We start from the raw sequence: 21,649 nt of genomic DNA, 5'->3' as shown, positions 1-21,649 counted from the left end.
CCACTGCGGACCCGCGGGAGGCGGCGTGGGCTGCTAGGCTGACCACAGGGTTGAGCTGGTCGGCCGCTCCCTCATGGAGTTACTTCTCGGAAGACCTTGGGCCGGCAGTGTTTAGAATGCTCTCATCTTCGACTTGAGAACTCGAGGGCTTTGGGGCTGTGATGTTGGATCAGACTCAACCGGCACTGCCCAGAACAACTCCCTGGGAACGGAAACTTTGGTGTTTGGCGCTTGCTTGGCCTGGGGATGGCGCACGGGACAATGTAGATTTGCTTTCACCGCTCAGGTACAGCGGGGAGGGAGAAAGGGGATGCGTGTAAGGTGCAGCCTCTGTAAGGCTGCGTAAATGGGGCTCCGGGCGCGTTGCCGCTCTGTGCCTGCGGAAATTAAAAGGGACCCACAAACCTCAGGACTGACTCTGTGTCAGGCGTGGAGCTCCTGAATCCCAGAGAGGAGAAGGCACGCACCCCAAGAGGCGCAGCAGGCCTGGGAGCTGGGACTGGAACTCTGGCTGAGTGTTTATGCCTTGGCTTAACATGTGTAGGCGTTGTGGAGGGTGGGACTGGCCATTCTTTCCCATTTGTGGCCTTCTCAGAGCAGCAACAAGCTCTGTGTTTGTGCCAGAGAGACAGTAGTTGTCTGGGTGCCTGGCTGGACCAGCTCATGAGGTTTTGGCACTGTGAATTAAAGATAGAAGTTGAACCTTATGAAATGGCTAGTATTCAGCTGTTTTTAACCCATAAAAGCAGCTTGGGGTGGAGCTCTGTAGAGTACCTCTGATTTGATGTTCTGCGGCCACAGCCTGTGTAGGCCGTCGCCTGTGCTATGCCGTAGGGTTCCCACAGTGCGTAGAACAGATGGGGCCTGTCTAGAAACTGGTTAGAGGTGCTGATCAATGAAGGACTAAAACACATGTAGATGCTGATCTTGTAGGGCCCCGGCCAGCCTCCGTCCTGGAGGCCTTATCTGGCCCTGGAGCCTTGCAGGAGGACTGTCTCTAGATTGGGAAGTTGATGTTGACCTCCCAATCTAAGAAAGCTCATGAGGTTTTGGCACTGTGAATTAAAGATGGAAGTTGAACCTTATGAAATGGCTAGTATTCAGCTGTTTTTAACCCATAAAAGTAGCCATTTGTAACCTCATGGTGGTTGGTTAGTATTAGCTGCTTTGATCTGCTTAATCGTTGTGTTTTTGTCTCAAAATAATCATCAGCACCCAGTGAAAGACAGGAACATTCCATCCTGTTCTTGTTGGTACTAGATTAATCTTTTTAACCTAATGTGCCAGCTTTCACTCCTTTGCAGACCCTCTGTGGCTTTTCACTGCCCTTATCATCTCTTATGATCAGCTACCCTGTGGTGTGGCCCCTGTGACCCCTGCAGCCCATGGCTCCTTTGGTTTCTGGTGTGCTCTGTGGACTGTGGGGCTGCCTGGAACTGTTCTGCATTCTGGTCCCTGCTGGAGAGAACTTCAGAGCTGTCCCTGATCCTCAATTACACAGCCCCATCCTGTCTTCATTCTGTGCTCTCATTTCTCTCTCCATGCTGTATGAATTCACAGCTCATGAGGTGTGCCCGGACTAGACTGGCAACTCCATGTGGGTGGAGACAGGCAGAACCTGCTCCTCAGGTGGGCCCAGAGCAAATGCTGAGATGGAGGAGTAAGATGAGGGCTGTCAAGGGGACACCCGATGCCTGGGCTGGGCATGGGTGGTGAGGTCAGTGAGGACTCCAGAGGACGCTGTTGTTAACTGGTGCTGTGTAATGGGCCACCTCAGAAGTCGACTCTGGGACAGTACAGCACTCACTTTATTGTCATTTCTTATTCTTGGGGCTGACTCAAGCAGGCAGTTCTCATGTAGGGCCTCTTTCCCCTGGCACAGTGCTGGCTGGGTCTGGAATTTGCTGGGGGCTTCCTCACTTGTGCCTGGCTGCTGGCCTCTGTGTGTGGCTTGGGCTTCTATGCAGTATGGCGGCTGTGTTCCAGGAGTGGCTGTTCCTGAGGAGGCCTGGTAGAAAACTAAGCTGCATGCTGTGACCAGGCCTGGCCAGACTGGAGAGAGTGCTTCCATGTGGTCACACAGGAAGCAGAGTGTGTGGGTGGAAGGTGTGGGCACAGCCTCCAGGGAGTGTGGAATCTGTTGCAATGTCCTTTTGGGTCAAGCTTTGAAGAGTGGAGAGCTGGAATGGGGTGCTGCCCTGAGAGAAGGGCCGTCCTATGCTCTGAGAGAAGTTGGGAGTCTTCGTGTATACCAGCTTGCTTCCTCCTCTGCCCCTAGAAGACCTGTGTGGGCCCTTGTCTGTGGTCCTCTCTTTTGCCTCTCTAGTGCTGTTCGTCGTCCTCTCTTTCACCTTTGACCAGCCCCTGTTCTGTTCTTCCTTTCCTCTCCACAGAGCAGAGGCTTGACTTTTGTTAGCCTTTGACGCTGTGGGGGATATCCAGTATGTTCTAAGTAAATGGAAGTAGGACCTGGGAATCTGCCATTTGTGTGGGCACCAGAAACGGGTGGGGGAGGAAGGCCAGCCATGACCCGTGATCCCTGGTAAGTTTTGAGGAGCTTGGAGCCCCTTGGAGATGCATGTAGGATCTGAGGCTGGTGGTCCTGTGCGGAGCCAGCTGCTCACTGTCCGGCTGTCACTGAGCACCAGGTCCTCAGGTCCTCAGATCCCTCGACATTGGCTGTTCCTGGCTGGTGATCTCTGCTCTCACGCCTGAGCCCTGTTAGATGGCAAGTCAGACAGGGCTGAGTCCTCTTCAGACCCTGCTTGGGGACCCCAGACCATCATTCCTGAGGCCAAAAGTTATTCTCATTCTTTCTGGACACTGAGCCTGTGGGGGCTGTTGTTAACCTGTCATCCAAACTGTGGCCTAGTTAGATGCTCCCCCCACCTCACTTAGGCCTCTTGGCTGTGAGAACAGAAAGTTAGTCCCTTGGCATAGGTGGGAAGGTTGCTTAGGGAGCTCCTGCCCCCCGTCCCAGGCAGTCCTGGAGAGGGCTGAGGAGGGCTCCTGGCACCCTGGGTGCTCATCATGCTTCGCCATGCACGTGGCTGTGTAAGGTGGCCACAGGGCTGGCATACCTGTGTGTCCAGGAAGGAGGTGAAGCCACCTTGCTTTACCAGGGCATGGGGTGTGAGAGGCCCCTGGGCGGCAGGTGCTCTGCATCCCTGGCCTGCTTCTGAGCACCATGGGTGCTGCTGCTTCCTGTGCTCTGTTTATGGCCCTCTGCCGCCGCTGGGTAGACTGTCTAAAGCTGGGCTGGTCCGCTCCCTCCCCACCAGACCCTCAGGGGCTTCTGGACCTCAGTCAGGTGAATACACCTTGCAGCCCTATTGCCAAGTCTCTGCAGTGCTGAGGGCACCCTGTGCCTCCTAGCTCTCCCTCCAACATCAATGTGTACTGCCCTTGTATTCTGAGTAGAGGGTGACGAGGATTTCTGACATAAGGCCTGAACTGAATTTGTACTGGTATCACATGCTTACTGTGTGAATTTAGGTTAGTGGCCTGAACTCTCTGAGCTTTGGTTTCCTGGTTTTCCTTAAGGAGAGAATGAGCACACTTCATGTGAGGATTTCCCGAGCACCGAGTGACAAAGGAGTTCCTTCCCAAACTTTTAAGCTTTATTTTATTAAACATTTTAGTTATTTATGTTTGGCAGTGCTTTACTGAGATAAGTTCATCTGCCTCGCAGTGGCCCTCTTGTAATGGGTAGAACTTCATGGTTTTTAGTATTTTCAGAGTTACATAACTGCCAACAGATAATTGTAGAATATTTTTATCATCTTAAAAGCCCTGTACCTGCGGGTCCATGTCCTGTCTCTGGACTCCCCTGTCCTGGACTCTCCTGTCACTGGGTCACAAACTGTGGCCTGTGTGTCTGGTTGTCACTTAGCACCAGGTCCTCAGGTCCTCAGATCCCTCTACATTGCATCTGTCACCTCGCTGCTGCCCTGGCCAAGGACGCTCCAGGCTGGTTTGTGTTTCTGTTGGTCGCCTGATGGATGTCGAGGTGATTTCCACGTTGTTTCCATGTGAGTCTGACCCTGCTGTGACCGTTCATGTCCAGACTTCAGTTGGACATTCTCCAGGACTAGTCCACGACAGTATTGTGGTCATCGGTCTTTTTGATTGAAGCTATCCTGTGACTGAGAAGGGGTGTTTTGCTGGGCCGTGGTGCTTCTGCATGCCGAGGGATGCTGAATGTCTTTCTGTGAGCTGATGGACCATTCATAGGTCTCCACTGGAGAAATGTGTTTTGTGGTGCTGGAGATTGAACCCAGAGCCTTGTGCGTGTAAGGCAAGCACGCTACCAATTGAGCTATAGCCCCAGTCCATCCTGTGTCCTTTTTTAAATTGAGTTGTTTGCCTTTTTGTTACTGAGTTGTATTACAAGAGTTCTTTACACATGCAGGTCCCTTGCCAGGTGTATGATTGATTGACAGGTGTTTTCTTCCATTCTGTGAGTTGTTTCACTTTATTGATAATGAAGTATGAAAGTTTTGTTTTGTTATTTTTTGGTCTGGGGATTGAACCCAGGGGTTTAACCACTGAGACACATTCTCAGCCCTTTATATCTTTTATTTTGAGAGAGGGTCTCACTAAGTTTCTTAGAGCGTTGCTAAGTTGCTGAGGCTGGCTTTGAACTTCTGAGCTGCTGGGATTACAGGCGTGTGCCATTGGGCCTGGTTCTGCTCTGTTTTGTTTTGTTTTTTTAAAAAATATATTTTTAGATGTTGATAGACATTTTATTCATTTACTTATATATGATGCTGAGACTTGAACCCAGTGCCTCATACATGCTAGGCAAGTGCTCTACCATTGAGCCACAACTCCAGCCCCTGCTGTGTTCTTAAGGGGCATGTCTTATGCAACTTTTGACACTGGAATTGTCTTAATGTTTTGATTGTCCATTGCTAGTATATAGAAATATAGTGAATGTCTATGCATTGATCTTGTACCCTACAACCTTGCTTAGATCATTTATTAGTTTAAATAGTTTTTAGTTTGGATTTTATAGGCACAAGATCATGTCACCAGCAAAAAGAGATATAGTTTTGTTCTTTCCTTATCCATTTGGGTTCCTTTTATTCCCTTTTCTTGCATGGATGGGAACCCCCTGGGGAGGTGCTGAGTATGAGTGGTGGGAGATAGCCCCCCACACCCCCACATGGAGGGCAAGCTCAAGTCTGATCTCTGGGTGTGGCTGTGGGCTTCCTGGGTGTCTCATCAGGCTGAGAGAGTCCCTTCTGTCCCTAGTTTCACACGCTAGATTGACATGCTGTGAAATCTACCTGAAATGTAGAATCAGTGGTTTTTCAGCAAGCACCTCTGTCTAGTTCCAGAACATTCCATCATCCCTTAAAGCAACACCGTTCCCGTGAGCGGTCAGTCCCCCACCTCTCCCCAGCCTCTGGCATGCATGAGTCCACATCCTGTCTCTGGACTCCCCTGTCCTGGATGTCTCCTGTTACTGGGTCCCACGCTGTGGCCTTGTGCCTGGTTCTTGCTGAGTGTGAGATCCTTAGGCCTGTGCATGCTGCAGCTTGGTTGGGATTGTGGGGTTGGTGGTGGGCAGTTTTTGCCATGTGGGAAGCTCTCCTGTGTGAGTGCTCGGGCCCTGGAGTGGGCTGTGTGGGTGCATGCTGCTTGTTCCATTCTCAGTGCCCCTGCCCAGCCTTTGGAGGCTGAGAGAAAGCCACCCGAGGGGAGGTGGGAGCCGGGCCTTGGGCTTGTGGAGCTGACCTTGCTTTTCTGTCTCCACAGGCCTCCTCGGTGGGGAGGCAGAGTCCTCACGTGGCCTCCTGCCTCCCTCACAGCCTGTGTCCCAGGGAGCCCGGCTTGCAGACAGCAGGTACTGTCTTCCTGCCAAGGTCCAGCAGGGCCTCTGGCTGTGAAAGGCAGAACCCTCTGGTGGCTTCCAGCCTCTGCTGGGTCAGGTGGAGGTGTGTGGCAGAGTGCTCAGGACCCCCTGTTCCCAGGCAGGGCCAGCTGCGACCCTGCGTGGACTAGAGTGCAGGTCTGCACTGGGGCTGGGGGTGGCATCTGCTTGTTGTGGCCTCCGGGAGTGACTGGCTGAGGGAGAACCGGCTGAAGGGCTAGGCAGCAGACACCCTCGGTACTTGCACCCTCTGGGCGGGGATGAAGCTCCCAGGCCCTCTCCTGCTGGCCACTGCTCTGGCCCTGTGGAGGTGTTGCTGCAGGAGAGGAGAGCCCCTGTGATTGGACCCTTGCTGCAGGCTAGGCAGAGGGCCATCGCTCCAGCTGTAGCCCTGCAGGAGTGGCAGTGTCCCTGTCTCCCACTCCCACCTCCTCCAGGACTGGCCGAGGAAGTTCGGGGCACTGGCAGCTCTTGGCTCCCTCACCTGTACTGGGTGCCACTCTGCAGGCAGCTGCCTAGCCAGTTGTGCTGACTCTGTAGCTGTCCTCCAGAGGCCACTGCCCTGGGCCCCCTGAGCTCCTCCCACACCCCTGTCCTGGGGTTAATTGAGCCCTGGCTGTTTTCTCTTGTGTGTATTTTTTTTTTTTTTAAAGACGGACACAATATCCTTGTGTATTTTTTTGTGGTGTGAGGATCAAACCCAGTGCCTCACATGTGTGAGGCAAGTGCTCTGCTGCTGAAGTATAGCCCCAGCCCCCTCTTGTGTGTGATTTGAATCTAACTTGCTGAAAATCACTGCGGAGGTGCAATGGACACACCCTGGGCCTTTGGGAAAACCCAAAGTCTAGCAATGGGTCCTGTCCTGTGGGCCCTACTTAACAGTGCTGCTTCTTGGTGTGTTGACAGCTCAGCTCCATCCTGTAGTGAGCTGTATAGCCCACCACCCCAGGTTTTAGGAGTCAGGGCCTTCCTGTGTCTATACTGTGTTGTGGGGCCAGGCTTGGCCCTGGCACCTGGGAGCCCTTCTGCTCTTTCCACCCTAACCTCAGTGGTACCTGCCTCTTAGGCCATTTACCTTCCCGCAGGCCTTCGTGGGTATCTGTGTGTTCAGGAGGACCAAGCGGTCCCCAGAAAGAAACGCATGCCCCAGACCCTTAAAGTGTGTGTGTGTGTGTACTAATGTGCTCCTCGGTCAGCACCCATGGTCCTTGGAGACTCTTGGGTTCGCATGCGGGAGCTGGCCCTGCTGGGTATCCTCTGTGTGCACCAGAATGCCTGTGGATGCACACTGAGTGCTCCGTCCTTGGGATGGCAGGGCCACCACTGCCTTCCCTACCCTGGACATCTTCAGCTGCCTCGTGGTGGTTGGAGATGGGCACTGGGAGGTGCTTACCCAGGCTGGGGTCTCCTCCACAGTGGTGTCCATGGGCTCTGCAGACCATCAGTTCAACCTTGCAGAGATCCTGTCGCAGAACTACAGTCTTCGGGAGGAGTGCACAGAGCCCCTGCGGTGCCCTGAGAAGCCCGAGGAGGAGCTGGACAAAGACTTCATATCCCAGGTACGTGGCTAGCTGTGCCCTCCTGGGCACACTTGAGGCTTCTGCTCTTGGATTCTCTGTGCACGCACCACGTGCACACCTGTTTACAGAATGCCAGCCTGACCCTATTCTTGTGGGGCTCTAGACTATCTTGGCAGCTGGACGTGAGGCTCTCTGTGCTCCTGAAGTCAGGGAGGGACTGAGAAGCTTGCCTTTTACTGCATTTTCCGTCAAAACTGAAGCATTTGACAATATTTGTTCACTAGTTCATGAAAATAACAGTAGTACTGGTGTGTGGCTCAGTGATAGAGTACTTGGCTAGCATGCCTGGGTCCCTTGGGTTCAATCCCAGCAGCAACAACAACAGAAAAGGCACCAAATATACGTTAATGGAAATAACCTTTTTTAAAAAATAAATATATTGTTTAGTTGTAGTTAGACATAATATCTTTTTTTTTTTTTAAAGAGAGAAAATTTTTTAATATTTATTTTTTAGTTTCCGCTGGACACAACATCTTTATTTTATATTCATGTGGTGCTGAGGATCGAACCCAGTGCCCCGCGCATGCCAGGCGAGTGCTGTACCGCTCAGCCCCCAGCCCCTGGAAACAACATTTTTGTGCAGATGAGAAAATTATTCCATTTTTAAAAACAAAAGAATTTGTGGAGGAGGGGGAACTTTGTGGAGTGTCTGCCAGCTGTTCTTCCAGACAGAAGTGGACAGTGGGCTCCTGCCTGCCCCATCCGTCCCGTGCTCCGGAGTGGCTACCTCCCTACTTATACAGCAGGCGCTCTGTATGCCTTCCGCACCGCACACAGCTATCATGCCTGTCAGGGTGAGAGCTGTTGAGGTTGCTGACTTCATCCTGAGTGTTCAGAATGGTAGCCCCGCTCTGTGGTGCACTGCTGTGGCTCTGCAGGACAGGCCTGTGTGTCAGCGCAGTGGAGGGTGCAGGTACATCAGGCCTGCTGCAAAGGTATCCAGGGAAGTGGGGTCTCAGCCTGCTACCAGCCTCCGTCACGTCATTGGGAGCCCCATGGCCGTGCCCAGATAGATGCTGCCTGTTGTCTCCAGGGCCAGGGCTGGAAGGAGCTGCTGATTCTCTGTGAGGACCTAAGGCCCTGAGAATGAGGATAGGAGTTGGGGTATAAGGAGGGAGGCAGGAGCTGGGCAGTGTGGTGTGCACAGAGGCTGTCCCTACCTGTCCCTGTTCTGGACTGGTAGCCTCTAGGCTCAGATGTCTCTGCCTGTCCCAGGCTGTAGAAGAGCTCCCAGGGGCTGGGCACCTGTGCCGGTCCTGGGCTGTAGAGAAGCCCCCAAGGGCTGGCCTGAGGGTTGGCAGGGCAGCACAGCCACATGGGGTCTTGCTGAGAAGTAGACAAATGGTCCTGGTGGTGGAGCCTTGGGTGGAGCCTCAGTCAGAAGTGGGGACCAGAGCCCTGGGCAATCTCGTAATAGGGCTCATCCTCTCCGGTGCAGAGCAGTGACATGCCCCTGGACGAGCTGCTGGCACTCTACGGCTACGAGGCATCTGACCCCATCTCAGAGCGGGAGAGTGAAGGTGGTGAATCAGCCCCCAACCTCCCAGACATGACTCTGGACAAGGTGAGTGAGGGTCCCTCCCAGAACTGGCCCCCAGTAAAGGGGGGACTCACACATGGCCCCTGACTGCTTCCATGTGGGAGCCAGCAGAGGCGGCCCTGTGCCCACAAGGGAGACGCAGTCAGCAAGCCCAAGGCCAAGGAAGGGTTGTTGTCCACCTGTGGTTTCCTGTCCAGGCTCAGGGTGGTTCTGGGCTGGCCCATTGGCATTCTGGTTTGGGTGGATGGAGCGGGCAGAGGAGATGCCAGGGGCATCACGGGACAGGATGCTGGGGCTTCCAGAGCATGGGGTCTCTGTCAGGGAAGTTGAGAACCAGACGAAGTGAGAGTGCCACAAGCCCAGCTCCAAAGTGGGCATGCCCACGGCTCTGTGCTGTGGCAAGGGTGGCAGCAGCAGTGTGTTGTGTTGAGATGGTAAAACAAACCAACTTGCATCATTTTCTCTGCTCTCTTGTTCAAAGGAACAAATAGCCAAGGACTTGCTTTCAGGAGAAGAGGAGGAGACACAGTCCTCTGCTGATGACCTCGCCCCATCTGTCACTGCCCATGAGGCCTCAGTCCTCTTCCCCAACCAGAGTGGGTGTAGGTGTCCCCGTGCTTCCCTCCACCAGCCTGGCCTGTGCCTGGCCCTGGGGATGCAGGCAGCAGGCCTTAGGTTGTGTGAGCAGAGCTCTAGCTGGGATGTGGGGTGGAGGGCACCAGGTGTACTGGGATGCTGAGCTCTCCTCTGTCCTGGCCTGTGAATCCTCAGGGTAGTCATGGCTTAAACCAGGAGGGAACTTTTTAGTTTTTCTTTTTCTTTTTCTTTTTCTTTTTTTTTAAAGAGAGAGTGAGAGAGGAGAGAGAGAAAGAGAGAGAATTTTAATATTTATTTTTTAGTTATCGGCGTATACAACATGTTTCTTTTGTATGTGGTGCTGAGGATCGAACCCGGGCCACACGCATGCCAGGCGAGCGCGCTACCACTTGAGCCACATCCCCAGCCCTTGTTAGTTTTTCTAGCAGGTCCAGAGATAGCATTCCTAGACTGTCCCCACCCATCCTATTCCAGGACCTGCCTGCCTCTGTGCTGGCTTTTTGTGGCAGCAGAGAGGCCCCTCTTTGTAGGTGGTTCTTGGCCCTGTGCTTAAGAGGAAGGTCACAGTGGAGGATGGGGTTGTAAAAAGAAGGAAGTATCCAGGCTGCAGCCTGAGAGCAGGGGTCGGCCCACTCCCAGGGCTGCAGGTGCAGCTCACTTCTCTTTCCCAAAGCCCGTTTCCTGGCTGGTGACGGCAAAGAGCCGGGTTCCTCTGCTTCCTCTGACACCGAGGAGGATGCTCTTCCTGCCAACAAGTGTAAGAAGGTGCGTAGCTGGCAGCTCCTGACCCTGTTGGCCAAAGCCAGGACCAGCTGAGCCCTTGATTTGGGTTTGTGCCCTTTGTCCCAGGGGAATGGCCCACACAGCTCCCAAGAGGTGGGCCAGACCAGCAGCAGGGTCTTGAGACTGTGCTCTGTGCCTGCCCTGGGGTCCACCCTTGGGCCTGGCAGTGTGGCCAACACCTTGTCTGGGGCCTGCTGGGCTGTTGTCAGGATGTTCTGGATCTCCCACTGTCTGCTGGCAGGTGGCACAGGCGGGTTGGGGCAGTGGTCTGCAGCCTAGAGTCCAGGCAGGGCTGTGGCAACTGGCCTCCCAAGGGCTGGAAGCTGGCTGGCTCCTGATACTGACTTTTCCTCTGTAGGAGATCATGGTGGGACCTCAGTTCCAGGCTGACCTCAGCAACCTGCACCTGAGCCGACATGAGAAGAGTGAGTAGCCAGAGCAGCAGGGGACCCCAGCTCAGCAGCTGGTCTGTGTGGAGACTAGGGCCCAGCCTGGGCTGTGCTGCCACATGCTGAGCTGTACTTCCTTCTGTGCAGACTGGGCCCCAGCCACCCTTTTCCCAGCCCCTCCCCTCTCCTTCTCCCTCCTCTTGCAGCTGGATGTCCTTGCAGATACCTTCCTGGTGTCCCTGTGTCTCCTTCCCTGCTTTGTTCCCCTCTAGGTGCTTGCTGTTCTGGGATGTGATGCTTGTCTTTCTCCACCCCCACCCCCCCCCAAGTCTGGAGCCCTCTTGTTCCTCTAGACTGGCCCCCTGCTGCTGGCTTGGGTTTTGTCCTTTTGCCCTGGAGCCCTGCAGGGCCCAGGCCGTCCTGCTGGGGAATTGTTTCCCTGTGACTCAGCAGTGGGATTGGGGTTGGGGACAGAGCAGAGTACTGAGGGTAGAGGGGTCTCTCCCGGGTGCCTGGGATGTGCCTGCCTAAGTAGGGCCGTAGGTGATGAGGGGTGCTGCCCTGGAAAGGGCCCTCCCTGTGCACTCCTTGGCTATGCCCTTGAGGGGCTCGAGCCTTGGTGTAGACTCCAGCTGGACCCTTCCTGGCCCAGCTTGCCCCGGAGCTGTGCCCTCCTGGGGCAGCCAGGGCTGTTCCTGTGGCCACTGGCCAGTGTTGCATCTGGGAGGACATCTGCGCCACCTGGGCAGCGTGCCCTGCGTGTCCTCACAGTGTGCTGTCTTCCCCACGTGTCTCTATTGTGCGTGGGCAGGCTCTGCAGGAGATCCCTCCAGTGCTGGCCTTGCACTGCTCCACACCTCAGCAGGGATGCTGTCTTGCTGCAAGAGTCTCCCACGGAGGGGACTGCCTCACTGCGGCTCTTGCTTGTGCACAGTGTGCACTAGCCACTTGGACGTACTCAGGCATGGTGCATGTTCAAGGGTGTACAGCCTGTAGCCTGGTTGTCTCTGAGGGGGCCACTGTCTGGGGTTGGTATCTGCACTGCTGTAGTGCCCTTTGGCCCTGGCTGATGCCTGGGTTTTAATGAGGCACTGTTGGTTTGTGTTTTTGGCAGTGTGTTGGGGTGGCCGGCTGAGGTCCTGGGAGACTTTCCTTTGGAGTTTTCCCGCTGGCATGTGAGACTGTGCTGTCCGAGCTGCTGCTGGTGGGGCCTGAGGCTGTTCCAGGTGTGCATGCCTGGAAGCACATTCTTTCCCCTCTGGGGCAGGGCCTCTCTGACCATTGGGCTCTGCTCTGGCATGTTTGCTGAGGTTTTAGGGTTGGCTGGGTCAGTTGCCTCAAGAAGCTGCCAGGGTTTTGAGGAGCCTTGTGCTGAGCTGGAGGTTAGGGGGAGAGGTGCTGGGTCAGCAGTGGCAGCAGTTCTGCCTGTGGGTCTGGGTGGCTGTGCCCTTGGGCCTCCAGCATTGACAGTGCTTGTGTGCTTTCCAGGGTGGCACTTCTGTCTTCAGTTACGGTGCTGTCACAAAGGCTATTCCAAACTTGGTACTTCCTGCTGGACTCTTGCTGGTAGAACTGCAGTTTGTTATTTTAACTGATCTCGTACGTAATCAGTTTAGAACTTTGTAGATCTGCTAGTTTCTTACTGCCCCGTCGTGCTGTTTGCTGAGGACAGCGCAGCCTCTTTCTTTCCAGTCTTTGTCTTGTTTTCCCTTGACCTGTGTCCCTGCTCGTGCAGGTCAGGGTGGCAGAGGAGTGGATGGCGTCTGTCCTCGCCTTCAGCCTCGACTCAGGACCCGCACTCCACACTTCCCATGGGTGGGAGTCCCTGTGGGACCCTCTTGGCTGTTGCCGCTATGCTGGTGGCACTGGCTCCGCTGTGTGCTGGGCATCCCTTCTGTTTTGTTTTTAGTGGCGGTGCTGTGCTGAAGCCCCTCCTCGTGTGGTCTGACCTCCTTGTTGCTTGCTTGTGGAAATGTGTGTGCACCAGGCTCAGCACTGCGCTCTTTTGGTGGTCTGGACATGCACGCCCCGCGGCAAGACTGTTGCCATCCCTTCTTTCCTATGGCCAGCGGCGCCTTCCGTAGCAGCGGCCCCTCAGCAGCACTTCCCTGAGTATAGGAGTGCTGCGCTGGGCCAGCTTCCTGCTGCAGGTGCTACAGGGTGTGAAAGAGCCGGGAGACAACACCTGCAACCCGCTGATTTGCTGGCTGACTGCCAGCGTGTGCAGCAGCCCCATGAGCCTGCTATGCTCTGCCTGGCCTGCTGCTGTGTGCCGAGCACCTGTTGTCCCTGAGCTGGGCTGCTCTCTTGGCGCTGCATCTGGAAGGGTCCCTCCAGGAGAGAGTGTGAGTGAGAGAGTGTGTGTGTGTGTGTGTGTGTGTGTGTGTGTGTGTGGCTGTAATTACCCCTTTGAAAGTTTGCAGGAACACTTCAGTGGAGCGCCCTGAACCTGGGGTTTGGTTCTGCTTCGTTTTTTGGAAGGTCATTAATAAAAACTTCAGTTGGTTGAACCGTGGGGATCTGTTGGAGCACCCTCTCTGGTGAGCCGTGCTGCAGGTGGTGGGCTCTGGTGGCACCCTCCTGCCCTCCTGCCCTCCTGCTGGAAGTGTCTTAGGTTTCTGGTGACACCCCAAGGTTTTCGACTTGGCATTTATGTCTTCACTTTGTTCTCCGGCTCAATCAGTCTTGTTTGGGGTTGGTCAACTGTTTTACTCTACAGAGGGTCAACTTAGGCTTCTTGACTTCCTTTGCTGTCTGATTTCCATTTAATTTTTACTTTTATCTTTATTCTCTTGTATTTTATTTCAATTCAATTTGTCGTTCTTTAGTTTCTGTTGTGGTTTCTTGATGATGCGTGGGTTTCTCAGAGGTGTTCTGTTTAAGTTCCAAATACTGGGGATTTTATAGTGACCTTTGTTGGCAGCCATCTACCTGTCTGTCAGAGAACAGAGAGCGTCACTGAAGTCCCCTGTAGCTGGTTGAGAGTGTCCACGAGCCAGACTTAGACTGCTATAGAGATGCTGTTGGCTATAGGCAGAGGCTTCTGTGTGTGTCTCTGAGGTCACCCTGTGTCTTGGCACACTGGATCTTATTTATCTGTTGTGGTGGTGTTGGTGTTTTAGTGTAACGGCGAGTCCACCTGTGTGTGCAGGTACTGTGAAGACCCATCATTTCAGCATGAAACCATGAGCTTTGGGGTCCCATCTTTCTGTTTGCTTTTGTTTTTTCTTGGTTTCCTTTTGATTTTTCAAACGCTCATTTGTCGGTCTCCTGGTTCCAGCCACATAGCCGAGTCTGTAATGACCTTTGAATTCCCTCCTAAGGTCACATGACCAGTCTTTCACAGTGTCACTTGACGGTGTGCTGCCCTTACCCCTGCCCTTGTGACTTCCACCAGTTGGCAGTGTGCATGGCGCTGCCAGCCTGAGCATTGCGGAGGCGCTTCTCGTGGTCCTTGCGGTGCAAGAGATGGCTCTGAAGGCCTGGTCAAGTGTTGTCTGAACAACTCCAGCTCTGGGTGTTTGGCTTGCTCTGTGCACCCACGGGCAGGTCCACTGCCTTCTGGCTGGTGTGTGTTGGTCAACGTCTTACCGTGGCCTCTGCTGTCCTTCTACCTTTCCCTGTGTGTGAGTGAGGGTCTGGCCTTGCCTTTTCCAAAGCATTTTGCAGTGGTGTGCTTTCCTACTTGCTCGTCTCCCTTGTGGGTGCTGCCTTCCCAGGCCGGCTCATCAGCTGAGTGTCTGCTCCCCGAGGCATGGGCACATCCTTGGGCTGCTGGAGGGCTGACCCTGCAGACTGTTCTTTCTCAGGACGCTTCAGCTGCATCTTCCGCTTCCAGGAGCCCTGTCTTGTGCTGGTCCAGGCTGCTGTGGGACCCCCCCCGCCCCCCGCGCCGGGCTCGTATTGTAGTTTGGGTTTACAGTCCTGGAAGTCCCTCAGCACAACTTGCACTCTCTGCCTAGAGCCCCTGCTGGTCTTCCCTCTCATCCTCCTCTGCCTGGGGGCCCTGTCTGAGCTTTCAGTCCTGGCATGCTGGCTTCGTATCAGCCTCATGGTTGCTGGTGCCTCATATCCCTCTTACATTTTTTCCTGACCATGTTCCAGGCCGTGTGTGATGTTGTCTTCTCCAGAGATTGTCCCACTCTTCTCTCAGGGACCCCCGGGTCCAGGCAGGGCCTGGAGTGTGGGCTGCAGGAGGGACTGTGCTGTCTGAGCGCGTCTGCCCAGGCCGTTGGCGCCAGGAGTAGCCTGCTGGGTGTGGTTGAAGCTGCCTTGGACTGTCCTGTGGAACAGTTCTCCGGGTGTGCTCTGTGTCCTGCGGTGTGCGGTGGCTTTGTTTTGACTGTCTTGCAGAACAGCTGTCTGGGTGTGCTCCATGTCCTGCCGGTGCACTGTGCTTTTGTTTGGCCTTGTTGGTTTGGTGCTTGGTCCCTGCGAGCCCGGGACTGCTGAGGGGTACAGGTGCTGGTTTGTCCCCGCCACACCTGAGCTCTTCCTCCCTGTCCTGAAGCCAGTTGCTGCTTTTCCTCTGCCTCTCAGTGTGCCTGCCACCCACCCACCACTGTGGCAGGACTGACCTGAGTCCCTTGGTCTGTGCTGTAGTGGCCAGGATACCCCTGCCCTGGCTTGGGGGCTTCTTGGCTTCCTCCGCCACTGCCTCTGGTGGTACTGCCTGTGGCTGTAAGCCGGTCACGTCCTGCATTCCTGTGGGCCCCTCCTGAGAGCTCTCTGGACTCCTCTAGGAAGTTTCCTTTGAGCTCTTGGCTGGGTCAGGTGTCTACTGGCCCACTCTGGGCCCTGATGGCTCCGGCCTTTTCCTGGGCATCCAAAGCTGGCCCTGGACCTGTTTGTCACTTTGAATTGCAGAGGCTCAGAGATGGTGGGCCCAGAGCACAAGAGTGTGAGGAATTAGTTGGTATCCACCCCACTGGGAGGTGCTGAGATGGCTGCTCCAACTCTCCTAGCATGGCCTGTGACTTGACCCATGCCCTTTTCTGCCGGCAGTCTATGAGAATGAAGATCAGCTGCTCTGGGACCCCAATGTCCTCCCTGAGAGGGAGGTAGAAGAGTTCCTGTACCGGGCTGCGAAGCGCAGGTGGCAGGAGATGGCGGGTTCTCAGCTCCCTCAGGGAGAGACTGTGATAGACAGCGAGCAGGTGGGCTTCCAGGTGGGGCAGGGCCGCAGTGCCAGGGGGTCAGGCCTACCAGCTGTACAGGGTGGGCAGGAACACCCACCCAGGGTGGGCTACCGTGGTCACAAGTTCACTTCAGAGCCACTGTCAAGATGTCACTCTAGGCGGTGGTGCTGCTGCCCCCTGTCACTTCTGGGCAGTGGCACAATTGACCTGTGCCACTCTTGGTGGTGGCATGGACACCCTGATGTCATTCCTGGGAGATGGAGATGTTCCTGCTGTTGGGTCCAGGTGGACGTGTGAGGAGAGTAAATGGTCCCTCTCCCCTAGGCGCTGTACGAGCTGGTGAAGTGCAATTTCAATGTGGAGGAGGCCCTGCGGAGGCTGAGGTTCAATGTGAAGGTGATCCGAGGTGAGCCCAGCCCTGGCCTCTCTGCTGGTCCATGCTGCCCCCGGGGGCCCAGTTGACCATCCCCTGCTGTTTGCAGATGGACTGTGTGCCTGGAGTGAGGAGGAGTGCCGGAACTTCGAGCACGGCTTCCGTGTGCATGGGAAGAACTTCCACCTGATACAGGCCAACAAGGTGCATCTCCCCTCTCTGGGGAGGAGGCAGGGCTCTGGCAGGCCCAGGGGTCGCCCCTTGCTCTGGTGTCCTCTCCTCACATTGCCAGGCCCCTTTCCCATCCTCAAAAGCAGAAGCCTCCGGCGTGGGAGTGAATCTGCTAAAAGGTGGACCCTCTTGGCCAGCTGTGGGTGTCGCTGAGGCTCCATGTCCCAAGTGGACCTTTGTTGGCTCAGTCGCAGTGCAGACCCCACCTTTGCCCATGTCGTGGCCTTGGGGGTCAGCTGACTCATCCAGGGATACTGTCTTCCCGCCTTTCCATGGCTGTCCTGCTCTGTGGGGCTCTCAGGTCCTACAGCAGTGCCACTGACTGCTTTCTTGGCCTGGCTGGCAGCTTCCTGAGCCTCTCCCCTGTTCCCGTTGTTTTCCTGATCCTTTCGGGGCAGATGTCCCTGCTGATGGGTCCAGGTGGATGGGTGAGGAGAGTAGGCAGAGATGCTTACGTGGTGGGGGTGTCTTGGTGTCTTATAACCCTCTTCTGAGGGTTATGGTGCAGGAGGCCATGTCCTGTGATTGGGTGTAGGCTGCGATATTGCCCCAGTGACTTCCCAGTGCTGGACTAGAAGCAGTGCTGCCCACTCCTGATTAGACCTTGGTGTGCAGAGCCAGGAGCATGGATCTGTGGCCACAGGCCTCTCTAGGTGTTTTCTGGGCTGTGGGAGACAGCAGCGGTCCACGGAATGCCTACTGCCTGGCCCTCGTCTAGCAGCTGCCTCGTGCGCATGCAAGGCCGCCCTCCAGAGAGGCCGCCTGGCTTTCCTGAGCGGGGGTCACTGGGTTCCTCAGTGCCTCGTGCTGGTTAGCAGTAGGCTTGGGTGACGTCTTCCCCACTAGAGGTCTGCCCTAGGCTTGCAGCGGGATGTACCTCCCGGTGTGATGCACCGAGCAACAGGGCCTGCATCCACCTAATCAGGCAGCTGTGCATCCCCAGCTCGGGGCTTCTGGGGTGTTGCGTGACCACCCCCTTCCTGGGTGTCACTGTGGGGCTCGTACAGTGTCCCTTGGCTCAAGTGCCATCCTCTGGCTGTGGGCTGCACCTGCTGACTGCATGGGTCCCACAGGGAGGAGCTGGTCGACCAGAGGGATGCCAGCCATCCTTGGCGCTTGCCTCTGGGGTGTGGAGGCAGGTGCTGGGTGGGGGCTCTGGGTTTGATGTTGGGACCACAGAGAAAAAGAAGGGTCCCAGGCTAGGAGGTGGGTCTCTGATGGGGCCTCAGGATAAGGCTCTGGCCAGCAGCAGTGGCCATGAGCCCCAGATGGCGGACCTGGGGGCCTGGACTCTTGGTTCTGAAGGACCTTGGAGCCTAGACTCTTGCTCTGACCCAGTGGCCCTAGGGGCCTGAGGCTGGGCAGTGGGGCCAAGGATGCCTGTCTGTCCATCTTCAGGTGCGTACACGATCAGTGGGCGAGTGTGTGGAGTACTATTACCTCTGGAAGAAGTCGGAGCGCTATGACTACTTTGCCCAGCAGACGCGGCTGGGCCGGAGGAAGTACGTCCCGTCTGGAACCACGTGCGTGCAGTGCTGCTGTAGCAGTAACGTCCGCGTCGGCCAGGCTGGGCTGCCCACTGCAGCCTGGGGGTGGGTGTGGAGGGCATCTGGGCAGCACCTTGGGCAGGTGGTCCTGCCTGCCTCCCTACACCTCACAGCCTGCTCTGCACAGGGACACAGACCAGGACCTGGAGGGAAGTGACCCTGATGGCCCCACTCGTCCCCGCCCTGAGCAGGACACCCTGGCGGGGGTGCGCACAGGTGAGAGAGTGGGTGGCAGCCGGTCAGGGACTGTGGGGACAGCAAAGGGGCCTCCTAGCACCTGTCTGGGTCAGTCACTGCAGTGAGCAGGGGGTGTCCAAGTGGCCGAGGTCATCTCAGGAGGGATGCTTTTGAGGATGGGTCACGTCTGTCATCTGGGCCTTCTGGGGAGTGGCTGGGTGGCCCCCCACAAAGGCCCAGGCTTTCTGTCACTGGGGCGCCTGCCCGTCCCTGGGGTGGGTGCTTAGTCCTCAGCACCAGGCCACTTGGGGAGGACAGGAGTGGCTCTGAGCTCTCAGCATCCTGGGCCCTGGGGTCGTCTGGGAGCCAGACATGGCCCCATGAGTTCTCCATGCTCTTGCTGGTGATGCCCCTAAGGGACATGAGCAAGGCCCTTTGCTTCCTGGGGCCGTGTGTGGAGGTTGAGCTGGAGAGGGATGTCTGGTCTCTGTGGTTGCCCCAGAGGCCTGCAGGTGTGACAGGCCTGTGTGCTGCTTGCCGAGACAGTCTCCAGGAAATCCTGTCTCTGTCTTCTGCAGCACCCCCAGCTGCTGTGGGTCTCCTCTGCTGCTGCTGTGCTGTTGGAGACCTGGCTTGTGGCCTGCATTTGCTCTCACACTGTCCAAGGCTGGGCTGTTGAGCTGGGTCCACCGACTGCAGCGCGGCAGGCATCCTTGGCCTTGGAAGTGTGTCGTGAAGGAGCCGGGCAGGCACCACAACTGCCGCCTGGCTGCATGTGAGGCCCGAGGCAGGAGCGGCCTGTGGCTCTTGGGCCCTGGTGGGGTTGTTGGGGTCTCCCAGCTGTGTTCTCTTCCCACAGAGCCGCTGAGCACGGATGGCACGTCCAGGAGCCTTGGTGAGCCTGAAGTGGGCTCCCATGGCCTGCTGTCCTCGGAGCCAGGGCCTTGCCCATTCCCGCAGCTGGATAAACCCCCTGCCGTGACCCTGCCCCAGCCGCCCCCAGCCCTGGCCGACCCAGCCGTGTACCCCTCTACTGCAGCTGCTCCAGAACCAGGTGCCAGCCCGAGACTGGCTGTGGACTTCACGCTGCCGGAGGAGCTGCCCCTCATCTCCAGCCACGTGGGTCTGAGCGAGGACCCAGAGGAGCCCGCGGCCCCGGCGCAGGTGGCCTTGTCGGTCACTGAGTTTGGACTCATTGGCATCGGGGACGTGAATCCCTTCTTGGCTGGCCATCCAGCGTGCCCGGCCCCCGGGCTGCACTCGGAGCCCCTGTCACAGTGAGTGCCACCTGCCTAGGCAGAGCTGGGCTGACCCAGCCAAAGGGTGGTGGCCCTGTGAGGGTCGTGACTGCTTTCCTAGTCTTACTCTCTTCCACCATCTGACTCATTTTGAGGTGGTAATATGATCACATGTCCAAAACGTAAAAAGGTACAAATGAGGGCAGGTGTTGGGCTCCCAGTGCACACTGCCTGAGGGGTCTGGGGGACAGAGTGGCTCTGGGGGAGGTGAGGGGGAGCCGTGTGGAGCCACACAGGCGCGGCTGACTCTGGTCCTCGTCTCTTCTGCAGCTGCAACGTGATGACCTGTTGATCCCTGCCGTGGGCGGGCTGTGTGGCCCGCACGGGACTTGAGGGCACCACCCAGCCTGCCCCCATCTTCCTGAGCCCTCCCCAGCTTGGGCTGGGTTGCCACCTTCTCTGCTTTCGAACGAATACTGGGACCAGGGTGAGGTGGCTGGGCCTCTGGCCCTTGCCCTTCCACCCAGACTGGACCCTGGGCCACTACCACCCAGCTCCAGGCTGTACTGCACCCTGGGATCCACTGGGCATCTGGTCTCAGAGAGGGCCTGACCCTCGGGAGTCAGGGCAGAGCTGGCCTCCTGGCCCCTCGTAGGCAGCAGAGGCAAGGGCAGACATCACTGCCCCCGGGGAGGTGGGCAGGACATACTGCCTGCACCAGCAGCTTCTGCCTGGGTGGCCTCAGCACCAGTCAGCTCTGTCCCTGATGGGACAGGGCCGCAGGCTGCCCTGCCTGGGCTTGGTGCCAGTTCTGCTTAGTGCCGGATCTTGGGGTGCAGAGCCATATACCTCGCTTTCTGTCCGGCCTCCCTGCCCTCGGCCCCTGCCCACGTCTCCACTTCAGGAATTGCCGCACTTTATGCCTACCTGCCTCCTGCCTTTCCACCCATCCTGACCCCGAGCGACTGGTGGGGTCCTTAGCAAGCCCCGGGGTGGGGAGGGTTTGAGGAGATTGGTGGCCCACCCCCTTGCTGCCCTTTCCCCCTCAGCACCAAGGCTGGTTGCTTCAGAAGTGCTGCTATCGCCTGCACCGAGGCCGGACTCCAGCGCGCTTGCCTGCCCCCCAACCCCCTGCAGTTGTTTGTCAAGGTGTCCCAGCCGATGGCCGGGATCCTGTCTTCTTTCCGGCCTCCTCCCTCTATTTATGTTGGTGTTTACAAGTCAGAGTGGTCCTCTGGCCAGGTGGACAGCTCACCTGGAATTGTGGGGCAGGGTCTTGTGGGCTCTCTGTAGCCGCACATGGCCACCTTGCCCACCAAGGACCACACCGTGCAGTGAAGCTGCCTTCACCCCTTCCGCTGTTTTATTTATTAAATCTGATTTGAATCCCAGGTGCCTCGTGGTGATGGGTGGGGGCTGGAGACTCAGGCCATCGTCTTGCAGGGGACTGGAGTCCCGCTTGAGGATCTGGGCCAACTGGTGACCTTGACAGCAGGGGGTGTGGCCTGGAGACATGGGGACCGTGGAGTGGTCCTCATGATGGACACTGCAGCATAGTGCTGGGTTAGGGCTGGGGCTACCTCGGGAAGTGGGTTTGTGCCAAGCCCTGCAGGAGGCCAGGGCAGAGGTGGCAGCAGGTGGAGAGGGCTCTGCCCCAGAGGTGGGGCACAGTGGGGAGGGCTGCGTGTAGTTCTGAGCTCATCCCTGGGACCTTGCTTCCCTCTGTGGCCTGGGTGGTGCCGAGGCTACAGCCCCTCCTGGTGGAAGGCATAACTCCTGGGCCCCTAGGTGGCTGCCAGGCAGAGTGATTTTCTATTACCTGAGGTGGCAGGACAGGCCTTGGAGCAGGAACTGACATGGGGTGAAAGGAACAGCCAGGGCCAGGAGTGCAGGCCCCAACAGGTCGTAGTGTGGTGTGCCTGTCCCTGAGGGTGGGAGGCATCGGGGTACTTCTCAGGCTGAGGAACTTGAAGACCGAGGGTGCGGTGGGTTGGAGAGGGCGGGGCCGGGCCAACCTGGGGTGTCATCTGTTTCCTGTTCCTGCTGATGGTGTCCTGGGTTCCTGATTGCTTGCTGGGCATGTGTGGAAAAATGGGGGACGGGGGGATGAGTGTAGTCTTGGCCAGGGTGGGTACGGTGCCTTTGGGCTGGTTGGGAGGCCCCCCCCCCCCCCCCCCC

At 56.8% G+C, this 21,649-nt stretch overlaps 1 protein-coding gene across 27 annotated transcripts; it reads left to right on the top strand.

Annotated features, from left to right (window-relative positions):
- Positions 1-6: 6 nt before the first annotated feature.
- Mier2 (MIER family member 2) lies at positions 7-20,862 on the top strand. Of its 27 annotated transcripts, none has more exons than XM_048811527.1 (17): positions 7-286; positions 5,257-5,384; positions 5,764-5,851; positions 7,295-7,437; positions 8,876-9,022; positions 9,480-9,600; positions 10,269-10,360; positions 10,737-10,803; positions 12,256-12,333; positions 15,772-15,923; positions 16,230-16,311; positions 16,388-16,482; positions 17,908-18,011; positions 18,184-18,272; positions 19,093-19,128; positions 19,273-19,510; positions 19,802-20,862. In XM_048811527.1, the coding sequence occupies exons 4-17, from the start codon at positions 7,303-7,305 to the stop codon at positions 19,821-19,823; spliced, it is 1,458 nt and encodes a 485-aa protein (XP_048667484.1). In that variant the 5' UTR covers positions 7-286; positions 5,257-5,384; positions 5,764-5,851; positions 7,295-7,302; the 3' UTR covers positions 19,824-20,862. The 27 variants fall into 27 exon arrangements, with proteins under 27 accessions (XP_048667484.1, XP_048667473.1, XP_048667435.1 ...); XM_048811516.1 differs by having other exon boundaries at positions 17,908-18,032; XM_048811478.1 differs by having other exon boundaries at positions 17,908-18,101.
- The last annotated feature ends 787 nt before the right edge of the window (positions 20,863-21,649 follow it).

The sequence above is a fragment of the Marmota marmota genome, unplaced genomic scaffold, assembly GCF_001458135.2.
Source record: "Marmota marmota marmota unplaced genomic scaffold, marMar, whole genome shotgun sequence".
Classification (NCBI taxonomy): domain Eukaryota; kingdom Metazoa; phylum Chordata; class Mammalia; order Rodentia; family Sciuridae; genus Marmota; species Marmota marmota.
Note: the sequence above shows the minus strand (reverse complement) of the source record. Positions and strands in the feature narration are given on the sequence as shown.